The following is a 23207-nucleotide window of genomic DNA, read 5'->3' on the forward strand; positions in this document are numbered from 1 at the left end:
AACCCATCAAAGACCTAGAAAAATATTTTTTTTAAAAATATTACAGTTAAAAATTCGCAACAAATTTTAAAAAATAGACTAATCAGTTTGGTTTCCAACATCAAAAGGTTTTAGAGAATGTAAATTTGTTATTACACTTATCAATTTAGCAATTACACCACCTTTAGTTCTTATATTTTATTATTAAACATATCTTTTTTATAAAAATAATAAAAATCCTATTTTTTTATAATCTTCGTTACTTTTCAAACCTTTTTTTCATCCTAATTTAACATAAAAAAAATATTAATACTAAAGTAATGAACAAATTACATAAATTTCTCCATAAGTTTACTCTAATTGTACATGTATTCTTTTCATTAAAATAATTTTTTGTACAGTCCTCATATAAGAGTGGAGAAAGTCTTGCCTACACACTGTCCTAAAACTGACGTGTTAGATACAGCCAATAAAAGGTTGCCAGCGCATTAAAATACTTTAAAAATAATTATTAGTTAATAAATTAAAATAAACTAACAAAAACTGCATTTTTCTCTCTCTATAATCTGATACTCCTTCTCCCTCTCTTCCGGCAACTGAGCAAGGGTGATGGACTGCAAATTGACTAAACAGAATTGGTTCATCTGCAGAAGGTGGGCTTCTCATGCGGCATTTGATACACATTTCGGATGAAATTTTCAATGACGAGGGTAAGATTGCACATCAATTCAACCACCAGAGTTAACTCTTCATAATTGTATTCAGATTCTCTTTATGAAGACAATGTGAATTAAAGCAAGAAAAATGTTTATGGGACATTTGGTGAAATTGAATTTTATTATCACCAAGTTATCAAAGAAAAGTCAAGAATAATACAATTTTTGTCAAAGAAAAGTCAAGATAATAGTACAACTTTTGTCACATGTGATTGTCCCATTTCTCCTCTGATTATTATTAAAGATATAAACAACTTCCAGCAAAATATTATCTAATTTTATCAAATTCTAATCATAATTTAATCATAAAATTAACTGATTGAACAAATAAACCAATATCATGAGATCTTCAAAACATTGCATAAGAGTATTGAACATGCATGTCATTTTTTTTTTTTCAATTTCTGTTAAGTGGCCAAGACAAAAGAAGAAAACAAGGATGTAGTGACTCATTCTACAGGCTAAGATTTTCAAATTCATTTAGCAATAATCTCCCTTCTGCTGAGATTATTCCTTTCTTTCTTTTTCCTTCATTTTGTTCAATTTATCCAAATTTGTGCTTCCTGGCCAACGATTCTATATCCCCTTTATATACCCAGCAGCGATATCCGAATTTCTTCACCTCAGCATATGACTCTTTCCTCTCTCTCTCTCATCCTCTATCATATTTCAAAAGAAATCTTCCAAGATATTTGTGCTTGAGATGGAATTTTTCAATGAACGTTTCTCGATCAAGAAAGAATAGGCACATGTGATCTGATTTGTCTAAAACAAGTTCTAGATCTACATCTCCATAAAAATCCACTGGAATATCACCAGAATCAGGATATCTCCGATCTGGACCTGAAACCCCCATCGCTGAGATTGTTTCTTGAGGTACAACGAATATTGTACAAAACGCAACGCCAATCCAATTATGGTGATGCATAACAGGAGATGCGTCTAAGCTTACACAATTTCCCTCATGCTCATTATTGAACCACCTTGGTATTTCACTTCCAGGACTAACACCTCCACTAACATGGTAGAAAGGATATGTGTATAACACCTGGTACAGCAGAGACATCTATATGTTATTTCCTGATTCCTATTCACAAAAAAGGAGAGAAAGATATGGGAAGAGCAAAGGAGGAACATGCAAACCTGAAACAATTGCATCATCCATGAAAAAGCCATGTCAATGCAGCGTTCCCTATCAATTAATTCTGGGCAGTTACACATGTATAATCCTGCTCCTAGTGCACCAGTTTGCAAGTCAATCCGTGAAGGGAGCTCAGGCAAAGATTTCAACTGCTTGCAATGTTGTAACTTTAAACAGACCAGTTTGGAAAGCTTCTTGAGGTTGGGAAGTGTAGCAAAATTGTTACCACTTAAAACAACCATATTAAATTGTTCATTTTGGATTACTAGGTTATTTCACACTGTCTTTTATGAGTTGTAATTATATTTAATAAATTAATAAAAGATTCCAAACTTTTATCTTCATTATTTGTCTTATCTTGTACCTTTAAAAAAATTTATTCCTTCTAGTTTTAGTAGTCTATATTCTAATGTAATGTCGTTTTGTTTAAGTATTTGGATTTCTTGTTTAAGATTCTTAATTTCATTTTGTAAATCCTTTACAGTAATTTGCTCACTTTGAGTTTTAAACCTAATGTATATTTCTTTTATATTTATGGGTTGAATTATTTATTTTCACCTTTCCTCATCCTTTTGAATTAAATCATTTAATTGGTGGAAAAACTCATTTTTTAATGGTGACTCTTCCATCTTATCTATTATATAAATTAGTGTAGATGTTTGATTCTTTTACAATTTGTACAGTTACAGAGTAGGATATAAACGGTAACCTTCTTTGTGACTGTCTTGGTTACTTTGTTATCCTTTGCTATACTATCCAACTCCTGCAATGACTTAAGAATTTTTATTTATTTATAAACCAAAAAAGAAAGGTTGTTGTACTTAGTAAATTTAGTCCCCGTACCTTCCTAAATTCAAATCAAAACTTTATTGGGCCTAGTCAAGGAAAAATATAAAAAATAAAAAAGCTTACATGTAAATAAGTGATACTTATAAACAAAGCCTCTTCAACAGCAGCCACCCAATTTCCAATCATTGTAATTTATAAGGCTTCAATTTCCCTCCATTTCATAATTTCCAATTAAACAGTTTATTTCATTTAGCTAAGAATTCTAACCAGAGAGAGAGAGAAAGAGGATCAACAATGGCTGTCAAAGTTTACATTGTGTATGCATTTTTGCTCTTTTTTTATTAGAAAATATTTTATTGCTATACTCTGTTATCCTTCTCCAATATTTCTCTAATTTTCTTTCCCTCAATTTGTCTTTAGTGTTATTTCCTGCTATATTAAAAATGATTTTTTATTCACCGGGTTTCTTTTACTCTTTCAACGGGTTCTTAAATTTGAAGTCTTTCAAATTTTAAAATTCTTTCCACCTCCTTGGATTTCATGCATTTTTTTTAAATCTTGTTCCTTAGTTTCATTTCGTGAATGAGTCATTTGACTTGAAGTAGTACAATATTGCATGTCCAAAACCATACAAAGTCTTATTCAATGATGACCTTTTATTTATATAGATAACAGAATAAATCACTAACACATTTGTTTTATTTGATTGATTACATTAGTATTATTTTGTTTATATTATTAATTAAGAGTTATTAATTATTTTCATATTATAAAAATTTATTAACTAAAAAATATTTAATATATAAATCTTTTTAATTTTATTTTATACCATTTTATATATTTTTATTTTGAATAGTTTACATGTTTTTGTTTCTATTTTATGAATTTATAATTAAATTTCATAAATTAATAGATAAATTATTTCCATATTTTTTTTAAAATTTATTTTAAGGTACATACTATTTTTATTCTAATTATTAATGTAAAATTAAAAATACTTATATATAAAAAAATTAATTTATAAATTTTGTTAATTTGAGAAAAAAAACTTGAGTAATGATACATAAAAAATAATGTTAATATCCTTAACTAAAGAAAACAACTGTATTATTGTCTTTCTATGAATAATTTTTTGTTAATCATTAGAGTAAAAATAATTTATATATTAAAATCAATTTACAAAAATAATTATGTACAAATTTGCATATTGATTTATGAAATTTAATTATGATTGGTAGAATAAAAAAATGTAAATTATTAAAAAAAATATATATATAATGCTATAAAATAAAAATTAAAATATTTATATTAAATACTTTTTAATTTATAAATTTTTGTAATTTTTTTAAAAAATTAATAACCCTTTTTTAATGATAGATAAAAAATATAAAAAATAATATTATTTTTTATTAGTAAAGTGATGAGTTCAATTTCTATTTAGAAACTTTTTATTTTTTACTTTATTTATCTTTTTCATATAAGTGTTATCAACAACCTACATAAGTTCAACGTCATCTTTAATATGTCACATCAAAGTCAATATTTTACTTTTACTTATAAACTCAAATTATAGTTTAGCCTACAAGAAAAGGTACTCCTATTTTTTCTTTTAATTATTGGAATTTTGAAAAAAATGTTTTTATTTATTTATTATCTGCAAAGTTAAGTATTACATTAATTACTTTTTATCTATTATATTTTTACTTATCTGTTATCTTTTAATTTTTAATTAATTTAATCATACATTTTATTTGTGAAGTGAAAAGAAAAAGAGGTAAAATAAAAAACTTCACAACTATCTTATTAGATTCAAGAAACTTTGTTGTATTTTTTTATTAAAATATAAAAACCTTAAAAAAAACATATGAAAAGGAGTGGAGAGAATATAAAGATAATTATCATCAATAATAACACTACATCAGTGGTAATTGATATTAAAATTTTTAAAAAAAAATATAAATAATTTTATGTTTTAATATTACAATCACGAGTAAGGAATAATAGAAATTAAGATAATATTATAAATTTTATTTAAAATATCATCATAAACAAGTTGATTAATAAATAATATCACAAATCATATATATAAACTAATATTATATATAATCTTCAATCAAGTGTAAATTGAATAAAAGTAACAAGGAATAGTGAATACAAATAATACTAATTTAACATAAAAACAAACAAACAATACTACTAAAGTAATACTGTAGTCTTATGAAAAAATATTAATATAATATTAAGATAATACTCTAATGTAGAATGTAGGAAAATGATATTCGTATCAAATGAAGTCATGCTATATTTTAATACATTAATTTGTAAACTTATCCAAAAAAATTACATTAAAAATTTTAAACTCATGAAAAATAAAATGGGACTTGATTAGTTATACGATTATTGATTATAAGAAATTTCTGCCAATACAAATACTATTAAACAGATAATTCTTCATAATTGTATTTCGATTCTCTTTTTGAAGACAATGTGGATTAAAGTAGGAAAAAATGAAAATGTTTATCACACATTTGGTGAGAATGAATTTTAGCACAAAAACAATTTCCGGCAAAATATTATCTAATTTTACCAAATTCTAATCACAGTTTAATCATAAAATTAATTGAGCAAATAAACCAATATCCTGAGATCTTGCGGTTCAATTTTTATTTAGTCTACAAAACATTGCACAAGGAAGAGTATTGAGTATGCGTGTTATTTTTTCTAGAAATATATTTTAAAGTGACTAATTATAAAAATAAATAAATTTATGCATAGATAGTAATATTAAATTAGTGTAAACTTTTATATTTATTTTATTTAATAATTTTTTCTTAATATTAATTCAACATGTAAAATTAAATATTGCAAATAATTTAATTTTTCATTAATGTGAGAAATTATTGATTTTATTAAAATATACCAACGCTTATTAATGAGTGTTAGTTCTAATTAATATGGTAATAGTATAATGATCTCTTTCATCCCCATTACTAACTTTGTTAACGTGACTAATGAGAAGTTTAATGTATACTCTTTTTTTTTCCTTCAAATCACTAATTTTATTGACATGGCAACAACTTGATATTAAGAAGATCAAGTTTTATATATTATAAATAGATCCAACTTGTTCTAGTCATTTGTCAAAGTAAGTTCAAATTATCAAAATTTAACATATAAATCTCTTTAATTTTATTTTATATCACTTTATATGTTTCCATTTTGAATAGTTTATAAATTTTATTTATATTTTACTAATTTATAATTAAATTTCATAAACTAATATCTAAATCTTTTAAATATTTTTTAAATTGATTTTAATGTACAAATTATTTTTACTCTAATTATTTATGTAAAACTAAAAATATTTATTTATTAAATATATTTTTTTATTTAACAATTTTTTATAATTTTAAAATTATTAAATCTGGACTAATGATACATAGAAAATAATGTTAATATAATTAATTAAACCAAACAAGTGTTTTATTACCTTTTCTATGAATAATTTTACATAAATAATTTGAGTAAAAATAATTTATATATTAAAATAAATTTACAAAAAAATTATCTACAAATTTTCATATTAATTTATGAAATTTAATTATATATTGGTAACATAAAAATAAAAATATGTAAACTATTCAAAATAAAAAGATATAAAATAAAAATTAAAAAGATTTATATATTAAAAAAATTAATTTAAAGATTTTGATAATTTGAAATAAAAAATAACTTGTCTAATGATATATGAAAAATAATATTAATATATTTAAATAAACAAAGCAAATGTCTTTATGATTTATTGTTTTGTTTATGAATAAAAAGTTACTAGCTAGTTCAATTTATATTTAGATCTTTTTTTTATTTTTGACTTCATTTAATTTATTTCAAAATAAGATCCAGGTTAACATCAATATGTCACATTAAAGTCAACATTTAACTTTTAATAATCAACATACAAAAAGTAGTAAAATTACAATTTAACCTATTATAAAAGGTACTCCTTCAATTTTTTATACAAAAAGGACTAAAATTACAAAACATCGTAGGATTTTATGTAACAAGTAAATAATCCTATGATTCGAGTAATAATAGTGTGAGGACTTTTGAGAATAGATATAAGGTTTTGTTTTGCTAGGCCACTATGAAGTAGTACAAGATTGTGCCCACAACTATTTTGGATCGTTGGGCTCCAAGTAAGCTCAAAATTAACTTCAAATTTGACTTAGACTAAAAAAGAAAGAAGAAAAGGAACTCAACTATATTGTTTGGTTAGGATTTTTTGTTAGTAGCGCCAAGGTTTCAAGGTAGACATTATTTTGGAATTATGTCTTGTTTTTGGAGTAGTTTTGTCAATAAATTTAGAGTTTATCAGATCTATTTCTTGTTAATCGTTATGCTAAACATATGAAATTTTTAGTTTCTGTTTTGTCAAGTTAGTCTCATTCCTTGTTATTATTGAACAGTGAGCCATGCAAATTCAATAAAATGAAGAGATATGACATTTTCTTTGTAGATGAACTCCTTATGTGTTGACTTTCAAAGTTAAACTTGTGTCTATCAATAGTTTTTGTTAGATAATATTTTCAATCATCACACCACTCGTGAGCTTGATAAGTGTCGCTTGCTAGCTATCATTCATTTCCAATAATTCTTGCTTGATGTCCAAGGCCCAGCATTTGTGGCCTAGGATGGTTCTTGTGAATTGAGAATAAATCTTAATTATAAGAGTGTAATCTTTGACCAAACAAAAAAACAGTGAAATATTCTTTCAACAAAAATAAAAAAAACATGAAATCTTCACGCATAAAAAAGAGAGTGAAATCTTGCTTGGAAAATTCTTATTTCATAAGACTATTTTAGTAATGAGAAGGTTTGATTATGTTTTCATTCTCTTAATTTGAGTTAATATGATTTTAATCCTTTTTAAACTTTGTTAAGCTAATTCAATCTTCATAACTTTATCAAGGAAGTTTAGTTCAATTGCTTAAGTATAGTGTGTGAGTTGTTGCAAAGCCACTAATACTTGTCTTTGTCTTTGATTCTTACAAATAAAAAAATCTTTATAACTTTAAAATTAAAGAAAATATAATTTGTCATAATTTTTTTACAAACCACATATATTTTTCATTAAAGATAATCTTGTTCAAATATATAACTTTATTATGAACAAAAAAAATCTCTTTCCGAATATTTAATGTAATTGCTTACTTAAAACTCAAATTTAAGAGTCATGACCACTAATTAAACTAAAATAACCCAAATCCAATTAATTCTCGTATTTAGTGGTAATTCATCTATTAATTTTTCATTCTTTTGTAACATTTTAGAATTGAAAATTTATTTGATAATTTCACGCTGCTTATACCACATAGGATTAAATAATATATGTGTAATGTCATGATTTTATTACTTGTCCCAGTAAGTGTTTTATTTTAATTTCAAGATAAAATTTAAATGTTATTTTATGTTAATTGAGATGTTAGTTAATTTAATTTGTATAACTTTGATGTTTTATGAGTGTTAGTGGGCTTAGACAATTCTCGGTCATAAATTTGGTCACAAAAACATGTAAAGGAGGGGTGGGAATAGAAAAAATAGGTAGTTAGATTGGAAAATGGATCAACCACATTTCTCAAAACCCCTTCAAACATTGAAAGAGCTCTCATTTCTATTCATTTCTCTTGGGTTTTTACGCTTGATGTTTTATTCTAAGATTTAACAGATTGTAGTTAATACTAATAGATATAAGATTCAATTAAGCTTTCAAGGGACAGCATTCTGAATCTAGATCCCCTGAAGTATAATGTGAATGATTAGAAAAGAGTTATTAATTTTTTTCAAATTATCAAAATTTAATATATAAATCTCTTTAATTTTATTTTATATCATTTTATATGTTTTTATTTTGAATAGTTTACAAATTTTATTTATAATTTATCAATTTATAATTAAATTTCATAAACTAATATCTAAATATTTTACATAATTTTTTGGTAAATTGATTTTAATGTACAAATTATTTTTACTCTAATTATTTATGTAAAACTCAAAAGATTTATATATTACATATATTTTAAAATTTTAGTTAAAAAAATTGATAATTTAAAAAATAATAACTCTTCACTAGTGATAAATAAAAAATAATTTTAATATAATTAATTAAATAAAAAAGTGTTTTATTACCTTTTTTATGAATAATTTTACGTAAATAATTAGAGTAAAAATAATTTATATATTAAAATTAATTTAAAAAAATGATGTACAAATTTTCATATTAATTTATGAAATTTAATTATATATTGGTAACATAAAAATAAAAGTATGTAAATTATTCAAAATAAAAATATATAAAATAATATAAAATAAAAATTAAAAAGATTTATATATTAAAAAAATTAATTTAAAATTTTTGATAATTTGAAATATAAAAAAAATCTTGTCTAATGATAGATGAAAAATAATATTAATATATTTCAATAAACAAGACAAATGTCTTAATGATTTATTGTTTTGTTTATGAATAAAAAGTTACGAGTTCAATTTCTATTTAAACACTTTTTTTATTTTTCACTTCATTTAATTTATTTCAATATAAGTTTCACGACAACATTAAGATGTCACATTAAAGTCAACATTTGATTTTGGATAATCAACATATAAAAAAGAGTAAAATTACAATTTAACCTATTATAAAAGATACTCTTTCTGTTTTTTATTTTAATTGCTGAATTTTTTAAAATAAAAATGTTTTTATTTATTCATCATCTACAAAGTTAAATATCACATCAATTACTCTTTTGTTAATTATATTTTACTTATTTTTTAATTTTTAATTAATTTATCCATGCATTTATTTGTGAATTGGAAAAAAAAAGATAAAATAAAAAACTTCGCAACTATTTTATCATATTCAAGAAACTTTATTGTATTTTTTGATTAAAACTTAAAAACTTTAAAAATAACACAAAAAGAAATAGATGGAATATAAATATAACTATCATCAATAATAACACTACATTAGTGGTAATTGATATTAAAAATTTAAATAAATTATAAATGATTTTATGTGTATTACTATTAAAGTCACAAGTAACAAATAATAGAAATTAAGATAATATTATAAAATTTATTTAAAATATCATTAAAAATAAATTGATTAATAAATTTAAATTTTTTATTCCTTAGTTTGACTTCCTGATTCCTGGATCGACTGACACGAGAATTTTAAAAAAAAATTATTTGTACTTTTTTTTAGCTGTCATGCACTAAAAGTAAAAAGGACTGAAAACGAGAAATTGCATCAGTCTCTGTTAAACATTACTCAAACCAAACAAGAAAAAAAAAAACAATATTCTTAACCAACAAAGACAGCTACACAAGCATCCCATAACAACCAAAAACCTTATTTTACGCCACCAAGCTTATTCAAAATTTGAAGGACGACTGAAATGAATAAAATGAGAGAAGAAATGATTCTACAGGCTAAGATCCAAGTTGATTGTGTTTTCCTGGGAGGAGCTTGCATCATCTTTTCTCCCTTCTTCTGACATCATTCCTTCATTTTCTTCAATTTCCCCAAATTTGCGCTTCCTTTGTTCATTATCCCCTTTATATACCCAGCGATATCCGTATTTCTTCACCTCAGCATATGACTCTTTCCACTTTCTCCTTCCATCACATTTCAAAAGCAATCTTCCAAGATTTTCGGGCTGGAGATGGAATTTAAAAATGAACATTTTTCGATCAAAAAAGAATAGCCACATGTGATCTGATTTGTCTAAAACAAGTTCTTGATCTAGATCTTCATAAAAATCCACTGGAATATCACTAAAACCCGAGTAGTACCCATCTGTTTTTGAAAAAGCCATCGCTGAGATTGTTTCATGAGGTACGACGAATATTGCACAAAACGCAACGCCAATCCAATTATCGTCATGCATAACATGAGATGCGTCTAAGCTTACACAATTTCCCTCATGCTGATTATTGAACCACTTTGGTATTTCACTTCCAGGACTAACACCTTCAGATCTGTAAAAAGAATGGATCACCTGCAGAGACATCTATATGTTATTTCCTGATTCCTATACACAAAAAAGGAGAGAGAAAGAGATGGCAGGAGCAAAGGAGGAACATGCAAACCTGATACAATTGCATCATCCATGAAAAAGCCATGTTACTGCAGCGTTTCCTATCAAATAATTTTGGGCAATTAAAAATGTATAATCCTGTTTTGTTTCCAAAATAGCTTTCACCAGTTGGGATTTCAATCCGTGAAGGGAGCTCAGGCAAAGATTTCAACTGCTTGCAATGTTGTAACTTTAAACACAACAGTTTGGAAAGCTTCTTGAGGTTGGGCAGTGTAGCAAAATTGTTACCACTTAAATCTAGCCATTCTAAGCAACACATATTTCCAATAGCATCAGGGATTTCAACTAAATTACAGAAACTTAGATCAAGTTGACGCATACATGGAAATATTGGGGAGGAAGGCATTGAGCAACTAACTGATTTTTTATGTTGTCTGGAGTAGGAAGATGTTGATTGGAAATGAATAGGAGCTCCATCTATACCAATCTTCTTCAATTGCCCTGCATCCCTTAGTTCATATAATAACTCGGTGTTGTACAGTTTTACACAGCCAGAGAGATTCAGATATTTAAGAGAATTGAGACCTAGTATGCTATTGGGTAAGCTTTCTAGATTTTTGCAGTTTTTCAAATTCAATTCTCTGAGCTTTTCTAGTAAACCGATGGATGGATCAATGCGTTTGAGTTGTTTGCAGTTTTCCATATTCAAATGATCGAGGTTTTTTAGAAAACCGATGGATTGATCAATGTGACTGAGACTTTGACATCCTTCGAGATATAGCTTTTTAAGAATTAGGTCCTCTCCAAACTGTGGCAACTTGATAAGACTTTTGCAATTTCTCAAATTCAGAGAAGTAAGCTTTCGTGAAAGAACGGACAGACCGATCTCTTCGAGTTGTATACATCCTTCGAGATCAAGCCACTCAAGATATAGGGCATCTCCAATATATGGCATTTTTATTAGATTTTTGGAGCCAGAGAGATCCAAATGCCTCAAATTGGGTAGAGGCTACAATACAAGACCAATAGTAGGAAACAAAATTAATAATGACATTCAGCCTTTCTTTTGTTTCTTTAATTAAATAGAGAAAAAAGGATTATCTTAAGAAAGTTTGCCTTTTTATTTGTTTATTTAAATGAAAACAATATAGAAAAATAATAATAATAATAATTGATATTACCTTTCTATCTTCCCAAAGTTGTTTGATGTTGCTTTTAGGTAGAATCAACTCAACAAGTTTGTCCGGCTCAAAACTTGGTGGCAAACACTCAAAAGGATACTTTACCCAAGTAAGATATCCTAATTCATTGGAAAGCTTAGTAAGTGTTCCTGAATAATTGATTTCGTAGCCAGCGTATCTAAATTTGAGAAGTTTAAGGTTACTCATTGTTGATAGAGCATCCACCCTCACTGTTGGAAGAAAGTGAGAGTCTTCTAAGTCAGAGTCTTCTTCTAAGTCATAGTCTTCTAAGTCAGAGTCTTCTTCTAAGTCAGAGTCTTCTTCTAAGTCATAGTCTTCTAAGTCAGAGTCTTCTTCTAAGTCAGAGTCTTCTTCTAAGTCAGAGTCTTCTAAGTTAGAGTCTTCTTCTAAGTCAGAGTCTTTTTCAATGTCATAGTCTTCTTCATGAACTATGGCCTCAACATTTTCTGTTGCCTTGAACATTGAAAAGAGGAAAGAACTATGGCCTCAACATTTTCTGTTGCCTTGAACATTGAAAAGAGGAAAGAAAATATTAGATATTTAAAAGTATTTACAAATTCTAGAATAATAGTAGGACTTTATATTTAAAAATTATTTTACCTTATTATCCAACGAAACTATGTTGAGATCTTTGAAATCCCACAACCTACTCCACTTCCATGGATTCCAAGGTGATTTTTCTCTAACAATATACTTGCCCAAATTGCGCAAAACGTCATGCATTTCAACTATCCTACGCATGGTTATAAGTGATTTATCAACGAGAACTTGTAGGCCGTATTCGGGATTAAATCCACGAAAATCTAGAATTTCCTTCACATATATCACATCATGATCGTACAAGAAACATGCAATATCTAGAAATATTTCCTTGTGTGTATCCTCCAATTGATCAAAACTTATTCGCAACACATCCATAATACTTTTACTTTCTCTTAAGGAAACCAATGCACTCCCCCAATAAGAGACATCTTTACCAAACAAAGATGAGCCCAATACTTCAATTGCTAAGGGATGACCTTCACAATGTGATAGTACATGAGAAGTCAACGTTTTAAAATCACTCATAATATAATTATTTTTAAATGCATTTTTGCAAAACAATCGAAGAGCATCGGTGTCATCCAATGGCTTCACTTGGTAAATAAGATCTGCTCCACGTGCCTTCAATATTTGTTGATCCCTAGAAATTATAATGACTATGCTTCCTCTACCAAGGCGTTCACGTAACAGATTCTTTCTATTCGCAGTAAACATATTAAGCTGTTTATCTTCTTCAACATTGTCAAGAACTATAAGTGCCTTTGCATTGTGTAGCCTCCTCCATGCCAGTTCTGTTCCATAAGATAAATTCCAAATCTTTAGATTTGTTTCATTTAGAGACTGAGAAAGTAAGTCTTTTTGTACACCTGCTGAACCTTCCAGTCGATAAAGTTTGCTTACGTCATCAATATAACAAGAAGAATTAAATTGATGAGAGATTCTTTCATATAAAGCTCGACCAAGAGTGGACTTTCCTATTCCACCCATCCCAGTAATTCCAACAACTCGAACATCATTAACCGGCCCCAGCTGCTTTGATAATGTAGAAAAATGAGATTCCATCCCAACTAGATTATCATTTCGAAGAATAGAAAATTTGCAACCCACGATTTTTTTTATCTTCTGAACAATTTCATCAATCACTGTAGGTTGTTCCCTAAAAGTTTAGAGAAAACAAAGAATGGCAAATCATCACCTAAGGGAACCAAAACAGAGCGTACATGCATAGAAGAAGATAATAACATATATAGTACTTTTTTCATTTTTAAAATATTATTTGTATTAAACATGTATCTCCAGTTTAAAGATTGTAATAAGTAATACATTCAAGATAACAGCATTAGTAAGAAATGATAAAAATATATTGTATATGCACGTAACAAACCAACAGAAGATTACTTACTTATTTCTGATATCCCAACCAGAGAGACTGGCTACTCGTTCCAGAACTTCTCTCCATGTTGTAATTTCCTTCTCTTGGAACCTGGAACTTTGTTGGTGTTGGGCAAAGGCTTTCTCATAGTCTCCACTCAGTTTTCGCACTTGTGATGGATCAACATCATAGAAAATAGGCAGAAGATGTCTGGTAGATGGTTGAAAGCAATTCCAGATATGTGCTAGTTCACGCAGGCACCAAGTTGAGGAAGCATAGTCCTTGGAAAAGACAACAAGGAAAACATGAGACCCTTCAATGGCTCGTATTAGCTCTGGTGCTATGGATTCGCCTTTCCTGATATCTTTATCATCTTTGAAGGCCTCGATGCCTTGTTTTTTCAGAGCTTCAAAAAGAAAAGCGGTGAAGCTGTTGCGTGTGTCTTCACCGCGGAAGCTCACAAACACGTCATACTCAAACGAAGAAGAAGAAGAAGAGGTGCATTGGATGATGGCATTAGAAGCAGAAGCCATTACAATTGCAAAACTGTGAAGGAAGAAGAACAAGTGTTTGTGGATAGAAATAATGTATGAAGAAATATAAATACGCAGAGTTCAGAAATTTCTTGGCAGCTGCGAGGGGTTGTTGTGATGAAGGGAAAATTGTAGGAAAGTGGTTTTGGGGGCATGCATGTGAAAGTGTCAGCTAATAATTGAATGTCAGCTAGTGTACCCACTTGCTATTGAATGAAGACTTGGTTGATGTTGCTGCTTCATCATTTCGTCGGGGCTTCCTATCAAACTATTTTTTTTTTATATTTTTATGTGTTTTGTGACGAAGGGCATTCATGTGAAAGTGTCAGCTAGTGAACCCACTTGCTAATGAATGTGAGAGGGCTCATGTGACATATCTAACGGTGACGAAGGGAGGTTCGTGGAAAACGAGTTATGAATTTCCCCCTAATAATTGAATTCAGACTTCGTTGATGTTGCTGCTTCATCATTTCGTCGATGCTTCCTATCAAACTATTTTTTTTTTTATATACTTTTTCTAATTGTTACCTTCTCAAAATATCTGGTTATTGAGTTTGTTACTTAAATTTAGGTTTTTTGTTCTTAAGCCATGAAATATTGAAATGTGTTATTAAAGGAATGCTGTTAAAAGGATTATCAAAGATTTTTTTTAAGAGGAGGATTATTAAGATTATTTATTATTAAATAAAAATTTTAATTGTGTATAACCTGTTAATGTAATTTTGTAAAAGACATTATTTATTAAATAATTATTTAATATAAATTCAATATTTAAATAATTACAAAATAAGAAAAATATTTAGTGTGTGTTTAGTTTTAGTTGAAACATTATTCATGAGTTTAAAATTGATTTTGGATATATTCTTAAATTGGTTGGTTTAATATTAGAGAATAATTTAAAATTGATTTTAAGTTTAGAATTAATTTCGCGTTAAAGTAATTTTTGGTAATTTTTGAGTTAGATCCAAAATTTTGCCGCAAGTGTTACTCTAACTTGATTTTTTAATAAAAACATCAAAACATAAATTCAAAATCAATTTTAATTAAAATAAATTATATTTAAGATAAATTTTATCCATGATCATTCAAACATACACATTTAGTCCCCCTTCACTGAATTCCTTCTGGATTGGTCCCTCGTCATAGATGACAACAAAAATATCATGTAGGCAACTCCTTTGATGTGTTCTTCCTTCATTTTAATGGGATAAAGTTGGTCACACAGGCAACTTAATAATGTGTAACTTGGCGCACATGACAGTTAAAGTGAGAAGGGAATGTTTAGTAGGGGTGAAAAATAAAATTGGTGAAAATTAACAGAAGAATCATTTTGTGGTGAGTTTTATAAGTTTAGAAAAAAAAATAATATACAGAGAATTCAAAGATTAATTAAATGGCTAGTCAATAGGAATTTCACGGATAAAGTAATTATTAGTACTAATAATGTAATTAGTAGTAGTACGCATTATCAAGTAATATAATAGTAGTGTTAGCACATTTTACCAATAAAAAAAGGTAACAGTAGTTAAAATCACATAATATAATAAACAAACAAGTTATAGACTCGTACACGGCATGAGTGCAGTAAAATTGTACAAATAATATAATTTTAGACACTCTAAGAGATATTAGTCTCTATAAGTGAAAATATTCAACAATTCCTCAAATATTAATAAAGAAAAAGGGAAATGTTAATTTTAATCACCCTCAAATAGATTTTGATATGCACTTGAGAGAAACATAGTAAATTAGTAATTGTAAATTACCCAAACATAATACATATTTAGTACCCAAAATTAAGAAGCTAATGACAAGCATAATTTCTTATTTGATTACCCAAAATTATATAATATTTATTTTAAAATTAATAAAGATATTGATTGACTTGATGTTTTTTATTTGTCTAAATCATATGTTAAGGGGGAATAATTTTATAACAGTTAGATGCCCACGTTTGATAATTTATGTTTTTATTTAAATATTCCTAAGGTAGAGTTTTTTTTACATAAATAAAGATATACAGAGATTTGTTTCTTTTAAATGTTAGTAAAAAATACTGTTTTTCTTACCTTTTCAACTAAAAGCATTAATACAAAAAAAATGAAACAAAGGTTAAGGTCTTGTTATCCATAAACATTTATTATCTCAGTTTTTGAGTAATTAGATGGAATAACTTCCATAAAATTAATTAAAGTACACGAGTTAATTTTAACATACAAAAAATTCAATTCATTTTTATTCTTCTTTTTCATAGAGTGTATATAGAGAATTTACGGGCATATAAGAAAAGAGTTGTTTTAGAAGAAGAGGACCCAACTTGTAAATTCAACCTATTGCGCTTCCCGCCATTTCAATCATCAACTTCTAACTGTTCATTTCATTTAGCCAAAAGAAAGAATACCAACATAGCAAGAGAACAAAGAGAAGAAGCAAAGAGACCTTCTACGATCATCAATGCCTGCCAAAGTTTATATTGTGTATGCAGTATGCTCACATTTTAACCTTTGTTGTCTCCTTTAATTGATTCTTTATATATGTGTGCACTCGTGTGTTATAATTATAACTTGTTAATCATTATCTGACATGCATGATGCATGCTTCTCAGTATGGAATTTCGTTCATTGGGTTTCTTTTATTTCTTCAATGGGTTCTTAAATTTGAAATCTTTTAGATTTCAATGTTCTTTGAAGATCTTGGTGTCTAACTTTGAAAGATATGATGCATTCTTGCTCTGATTCTGTTTTTCCCTCTGTTCTGTAACGATACAATGGTTTGTTTGATCATTGGGGATGTTGAGAGATTTTCCATAGGAGCCATGAATGCTGAAAGTCTTGTGCTTTTCTATTTTCCCAATTTGCAAGAAAACTTGATTGTGTTCCTGATTCATTGACTTTCTGAATCATTGAACATCTTCTTTGGCATTCCATCATTGCCATTTTCTATAATGAAAGCACATTTCAAAATTGTTACTCAATTAGAAAATAGGTTTTCAGAGCTTGACAAGTTGTAAGCTGTGTACAGATAATATCCATCTACAATGATTTGCAAATATAACAATCAACTAGTTCTTATTTGATATTTAACTTTCCTTTTGTTTTTATCCTTTTACTGATAAACTATAACCTTGGTGTTTGCAGTATCTACCTTTTCATAATGTGATTTTCATTTCCTCTTTCTGTTGTATTGTCCCCAATAATATTGCTCAATTTCCCTTTTCATTTTCATCTTGTACTGAATTATTGACGATGTTTCTATCACCTTCATTTACTGAACGATTTTTTTTTTTTTTTTGCAGGTATTACTCAATGTATGGTCATGTGGAAGCACTAGCTAGGGAAATATTGCGCGGGGCTAATTCTGTAGAGGGTGTTGAGGCCAAACTGTGGCAGGTGTGTATATTTGTTACATTTATCACAATTCCTAATTCAATGCATTCTATTTAGTTATAGCATAAAATTGCAAATAGTAACCAACTAAAGTCCAGTGCTAAACCTTATTCCTCTGTGCCTCTATGGAGCAGATAAATTTCATGAAATTAATCAGCATGTATTGCCCCAGTTGCAGTGGCTCCACTTTAGGTTGATAAATAGTTTTAAACTTAATATCATTGTTGCTGCCATCTGATCTGAATGTCACAAAGTTAGATTCAAACTTTCTGTTAGCTTGGTTCCTTCACTATAACCATATTTTACAATGGCCTTCTGACAGGAGAATTCAATGGCCGTAAGCCCTTGACTGATCTAATAATTTCATGTCCTAAGTTTTGCTATATGTTTTAGCACATAATTCATTTAGGGAAAAATCAATTTTTCCTGCCTTAACGCTTGATGTAACAAAACTTGTGACTGTAATTAATTTGGACACACATTTCAATCATGTTCAATGATTCGAAATCAACTCTATCAAATTTTAAACAAAGTCATCTAGTCTCTATGAATCATAGTATGAAAAAGACTTCCCAAATTTGCTCTTGCTAAATTCTAGAAGGGGATGCAAAATCCTGTTTCACATTCTCCTTTTCAAGAAGGCAAGTAAACATTTGCTCTTGCTAAATGCTGACTATATTGAACATTTCAACCTATGAGCAGATACCTGAGACACTGCCACCTGAGGAGCTTGTTAGGCTGAGAGCACCACCAAAGAGTGATGTACCAATCATTAACCCTTTTAAACTGCCCGTGGCTGATGGTTTTGTCTTTGGTTTTCCAACAAGATTGGGAATGATGGCTGCTCAGTTCAAGGCTTTCCTGGATTCAACTCAATATCTATGGAAAGCGCAAATGCTTGCGTGCAAGCCTGCTGGAATCTTCTATAGCACCAGTTGCCAAGGTGTTGGACAAGAGACTGCGCCGTAAGACCCTCTCTAATCTCAATGTAGTTTCTTAATCAATTCCTATGATATGATTGATGACTGAAATATTGTTGTTAGAAATTTAAGGGAATTCCTCTTGAGCATAGGAAGCCTCTTCTTTTCTAATAATGTGATGTCATACATGATTAGAGGAACAAAACATTTTATAATAAGTTCACATACCTTAATGAAGAGAATGAATTTTGAACTTTTCTTATTTCTATTTGAAGTCATTAAAACAGAAACAAGATTTTTGTATCTATAACTTCAGAAATGTCAACAATTCCAAGAAATTCAGTCTTTTAAGAACACTTCAAAGTGGTTAATTCTTTGGATAAGTTCTAATGTATGTTATTAATGACATATGTAGACTCACATGTTGAACAACAATATCTTACCATTATGCACTAATGAGATTAGAAAATTCTGGAATCTATGACAGGTTTACTGCTATCACTCAACTGGTTCATCATGGAATGATATTTGTTCCAATAGGATACACATTCGGTCCTGGCATGTTCGAGATGAAGGAGCCGAAAGGTGGAAGTCCTTATGGTGCAGGAACTTACACTGGTGATGGCTCTAGGCAGCCAACTGAGCTTGAGTTGCAGCAAGCATTCCACCAAGGGAATCATATCGCCACCATCATAAAGAAGTTCAAGGAAGATGCTCACCCAATTTTTACTCTACACAATAGAGGATATTGATTTGTGTTCTCTGTGCCTGAAATTTTCTATTTTCAGAAGAAAATTCTATGTGCTGAGTTCTATTTTTGTGTTATAGATACACTGTTTAGCGATACTTGCTAATGAGAAGTTTGTTTGTCTTTTCCTTTTGGTTTTAGGCTTAGAAGACACTTGTTCCCTTTTTATGTAATCCCCTCATGAATGTTAGTGCCAACAAACTAGCACATATACATTGAGACATAACAAAAATTGCATAGTTTGAGGAAATTAAACTAGACTACAATATGCTCTGTGTATGCAGGAAGCCACTTCATTTGTCCTAGCAATTGAAAATATACTATGCTAATAATTGGGATATGTATCATTTCAGGTCTAGTGATATAGATTATTGGTTATGTATATACTATTCAAACGTTCCCTAAAGCAAGTTCACTCATTGGAACAAGCAAAGCTAGTTTTATATGAAAAGAGCAAACCTACTTTACCATGCAGCATAAATTTTCATGTCCTTCATTATACAAGTTAGAATATTACATAACTTTTAAACTCGATATTGATTCTAAGAGATAGTTTGCCTATTTTGATATCTACCAAATGAAAATGGCACCTTCTCCCTCAAATTCTATCAGATTCATTTTTGTTAATTTTGTCATCAATTCCCCTCTGCATAGGTTCTCATCACGTGTGCTGTTTAGCAAGTCCTTCTTAAACCTATACAAATATATATAGGCATGATTTAATTTTTATATACTTCATTTTTTATATAAAAAAATCTTTGAGAAAACTATGCACACACACATCAGTATATAATTGAAACGATACTGATTAGACAGTCCATGCGACATAAGTAGGCAGCTGTCACAAAGAAGAGAAATATTCTGATACACATTGATTTTTCTTCACCTTTGATATGAAAAAAAATCCAGTGTCATGTGATTCTCAAAGCTTTTTCGTATTCTTGTCCATTTTTTCCCTTCCTATCATTGGTTTGTGTCCAATTTTCTACTTCTAGCTTTGCGGCATCCAATTCCACCGTTTCTTGGCAAAAGTTATTTGTCTACCCTCATATCTTTTCTCAGCTAGCTAAACTAGCCACTCTCTTCAATTTAAGCAGCCAATTTTTCTGTCATTTTTTTTTCTTTTTCTATATTCCATTGACACAGTCCTTTTCAAACATGATGAAAGTAGACAAGACATACACATGACTAGCTCAGAAAACTTGGAATAGAATCTACAGAAAAGTTTGTTGTGACCTTGTAGTATAACTTACTAGAGCATGTTTGGATTAGATATTTTTTTCTTACACTTCAGTTTGATTGATGGAAAAGGACTGATGGAGTTACTGTTTAAATATCTTTTGTAATTTAGATTATAATTGTTAATATAATTTTAACATAATTTAATTTACATGCGCAGTCAATTTAAAAGTCTTTATATTATCAATTAGATAGAAATACCATGAGAAATATGGCCTTTAAGGTAATTACTGCATGTCAAATAAATAAACTTATCATAAATGTATGATAATTTGTGATTAGATAAGAGAGTAAAATTCTTTTAATCATACATTATTTACTCATTTTAAAAGAGAAAACATTTTTTTATAATAAGTAAAATTTTAAAAACAAAATCAACTATTACAAGTAACTTGATACCATTTTTGTAATTATTCTATATAAAAGCAATTTTTTGAGACGATTCAAAGAAAATACATCTTATAATCAGTTTTCATCTAATATATACAAATATAAATTAAGTTCATTCGTATAATCAATTATAGCAATAATTGATTATATCTGTTATCAATTATTGAAATTATTTGTTTTTCACCGCAGTGATTAGATGAACTTATTGCTCGTTCCTCTGCTCAAGTGCTTATATAAATGCTATACATGATTAGAGTAGAGAAGTGAAAGTTAAGCAAATGTATCTCTCTAGAGTTGCAATGGATGCCATAAAAAGTTGAGAAAAGGCATAGGAATTATGGAATCTATAGAAAATTGATATAGGCCCAAATAATTTGAAGATTCTATTCCTCCTCTCTTTTGGTCCATGTACTGTGGTATCTACGAAATTCATATTGATTAGCAATCATGTTTTAGCACTATGCGACAGAAATTATTAAAAACAATGAAACAATATATCTTATACCAGCTAAAGAACAAAACAGCTCCAAAATAATTTTAAAAAATAAATATATTATTATTATTATTATTGCTCTTGAGTGGCATATTCATGAGAAAAAGGTGCTACAGAATGCTCTTCAAACGGTTAGAAAAACTATATTTATTTTACCATTAATTATTTTCAAAATGAATGCGCTCAATATACGGTTCATTATGTACCTTATAATATATAATTATTACTCCACTCTAATGCTATTGGAGAAGTATAAAGATGGTAACTAATTAAGAAAACAGTTATTGCTAATCCCTCCCATGTCTCTTATTCACTTCTAACAGCTTCTTCCATACTATATACCTTTGTGCCAAATGTTTTCCACATAAATAAGGGAATAGCTTATTCCTCTCATAATTTATTTAAATTAGTTGAATAAACTTTGGTTGATGATGAGATAACCCCTGAAAACATAGTTAAATCATGTACGACAGTTTCTCTAGTGAAGACAAATTTTTGTAGAAAATAATTATTAGACTTGAATATAATGTGGAGCCCCATGACAGACTAGCTTTGTTCACATAATAATGGCTAATGCTTAAATGCTTTATGTTAATTTGAATTAGTTTATGTTCTGATCTTGCTAGAGAAGTTTGAAAGTGAGATTTGTTGGTAAAGTACTTTTTGAGCTGAAGGGGTAATTCTTCCTGGCCCAAGACAAAATAGTTTATAATACTCTCTGGCCAATAGTGTCCAAGTCATACCAAGTGGCAAGGTTTGAAGATATGCCAATCTAGTAAGTTTATAATTCTAATATTATGTCATTATAATATGCCATTCTATTATGCCCTTATGAATTTTGTTGTTATTATGTCTCAATTTTTCTAATATACAACAGCAAAAAGAAGAATAGCATCGGGTCTTATCCCCAACAACCTTTTCCATACATTGTATTAAACCTGAGATATAATTTCTTTTTTTTTTAAAAAAAAATCCTCACTCAACCACCACTTAAGTATGTAGATAAACCAGTTATTTATCAACCAAAAAAAGGTGCGGTTCACGGATTGGTTTATTTTAAAGAAATAATTATTTTATTGCCGATTTTCTTGAATTTTTTTTAACAAATAATTATCCCTTTAAATTTAAACTTGATCCAAAGATTTCATAAGTTAACTTAATTAAGTTTAGTAATTGATTATCCTTTAACAAGGGACTAATTTTATCATTTCAAAGTGGAATCTTTTTATTATTATTATTATCTTTTTACCAAAACGTATATCTTTATTATTAGATATTAAATATTATATGAACAGAGGAGATTAAATATTAGATTCGGGTGACTTTTATAAAATAATCATGTAAGCTTAAAATAACTTTTAATTTAGATTATTTAATTATGTATTTTTTGTTTATCCAGGGTGATAACAAGTGTCTCTTAATTCAAGTCAGACTAATTTTTTTTTATGTGTGATTATTATTGGTAAAAAAGATTTACACATAATAAGAATAAAACATAGATCCTCTTATTTAAATAAATCATTTTTCTTATTAAAAATAAACAAACCTTACATTTCAATCTTATGAGTTACAATTTTTACTTATAGATTAATTAATAATAAGAGAATAAAAATAACATAATTTGATTTCTTATCTTTGTTTTCGCAAACATATGATTAATTTA

The 23207-nt window shown here is 28.2% G+C and overlaps 3 protein-coding genes across 3 annotated transcripts; 1 reads left to right on the forward strand and 2 right to left on the reverse strand.

The window, feature by feature from the left end:
- Positions 1 to 1033: 1033 nt before the first annotated feature.
- Positions 1034 to 2081, reverse strand: LOC102667399 (uncharacterized). Its single transcript, XM_006582671.4, has 2 exons — positions 1839 to 2081; positions 1034 to 1743 (listed from the first exon to the last, which is right to left on the reverse strand). Exons 1-2 carry the CDS (start codon positions 2076 to 2078, stop codon positions 1348 to 1350), a joined length of 636 nt encoding a protein of 211 aa, XP_006582734.2. The 5' UTR covers positions 2079 to 2081; the 3' UTR covers positions 1034 to 1347.
- Positions 2082 to 9924: 7843 nt separating this feature from the next.
- On the reverse strand, positions 9925 to 14355 carry LOC100499653 (TIR-NBS-LRR type disease resistance protein). The gene is made up of 5 exons (NM_001250874.3): positions 13866 to 14355; positions 12521 to 13619; positions 11900 to 12373; positions 10771 to 11727; positions 9925 to 10679 (listed from the first exon to the last, which is right to left on the reverse strand). Exons 2-5 carry the CDS (start codon positions 13523 to 13525, stop codon positions 10104 to 10106), a joined length of 3012 nt encoding a protein of 1003 aa, NP_001237803.3. The 5' UTR covers positions 13526 to 13619; positions 13866 to 14355; the 3' UTR covers positions 9925 to 10103.
- Positions 14356 to 17135: 2780 nt separating this feature from the next.
- Positions 17136 to 19672, forward strand: LOC100796760 (NAD(P)H dehydrogenase (quinone) FQR1). The gene is made up of 4 exons (XM_041016168.1): positions 17136 to 17242; positions 17664 to 17757; positions 18457 to 18719; positions 19162 to 19672. The coding sequence occupies exons 1-4, from the start codon at positions 17136 to 17138 to the stop codon at positions 19424 to 19426; spliced, it is 729 nt and encodes a 242-aa protein (XP_040872102.1). The 3' UTR covers positions 19427 to 19672.
- The last annotated feature ends 3535 nt before the right edge of the window (positions 19673 to 23207 follow it).

This window comes from Glycine max, chromosome 6, assembly GCF_000004515.6.
Source record: "Glycine max cultivar Williams 82 chromosome 6, Glycine_max_v4.0, whole genome shotgun sequence".
Lineage (NCBI taxonomy): Eukaryota > Viridiplantae > Streptophyta > Magnoliopsida > Fabales > Fabaceae > Glycine > Glycine max.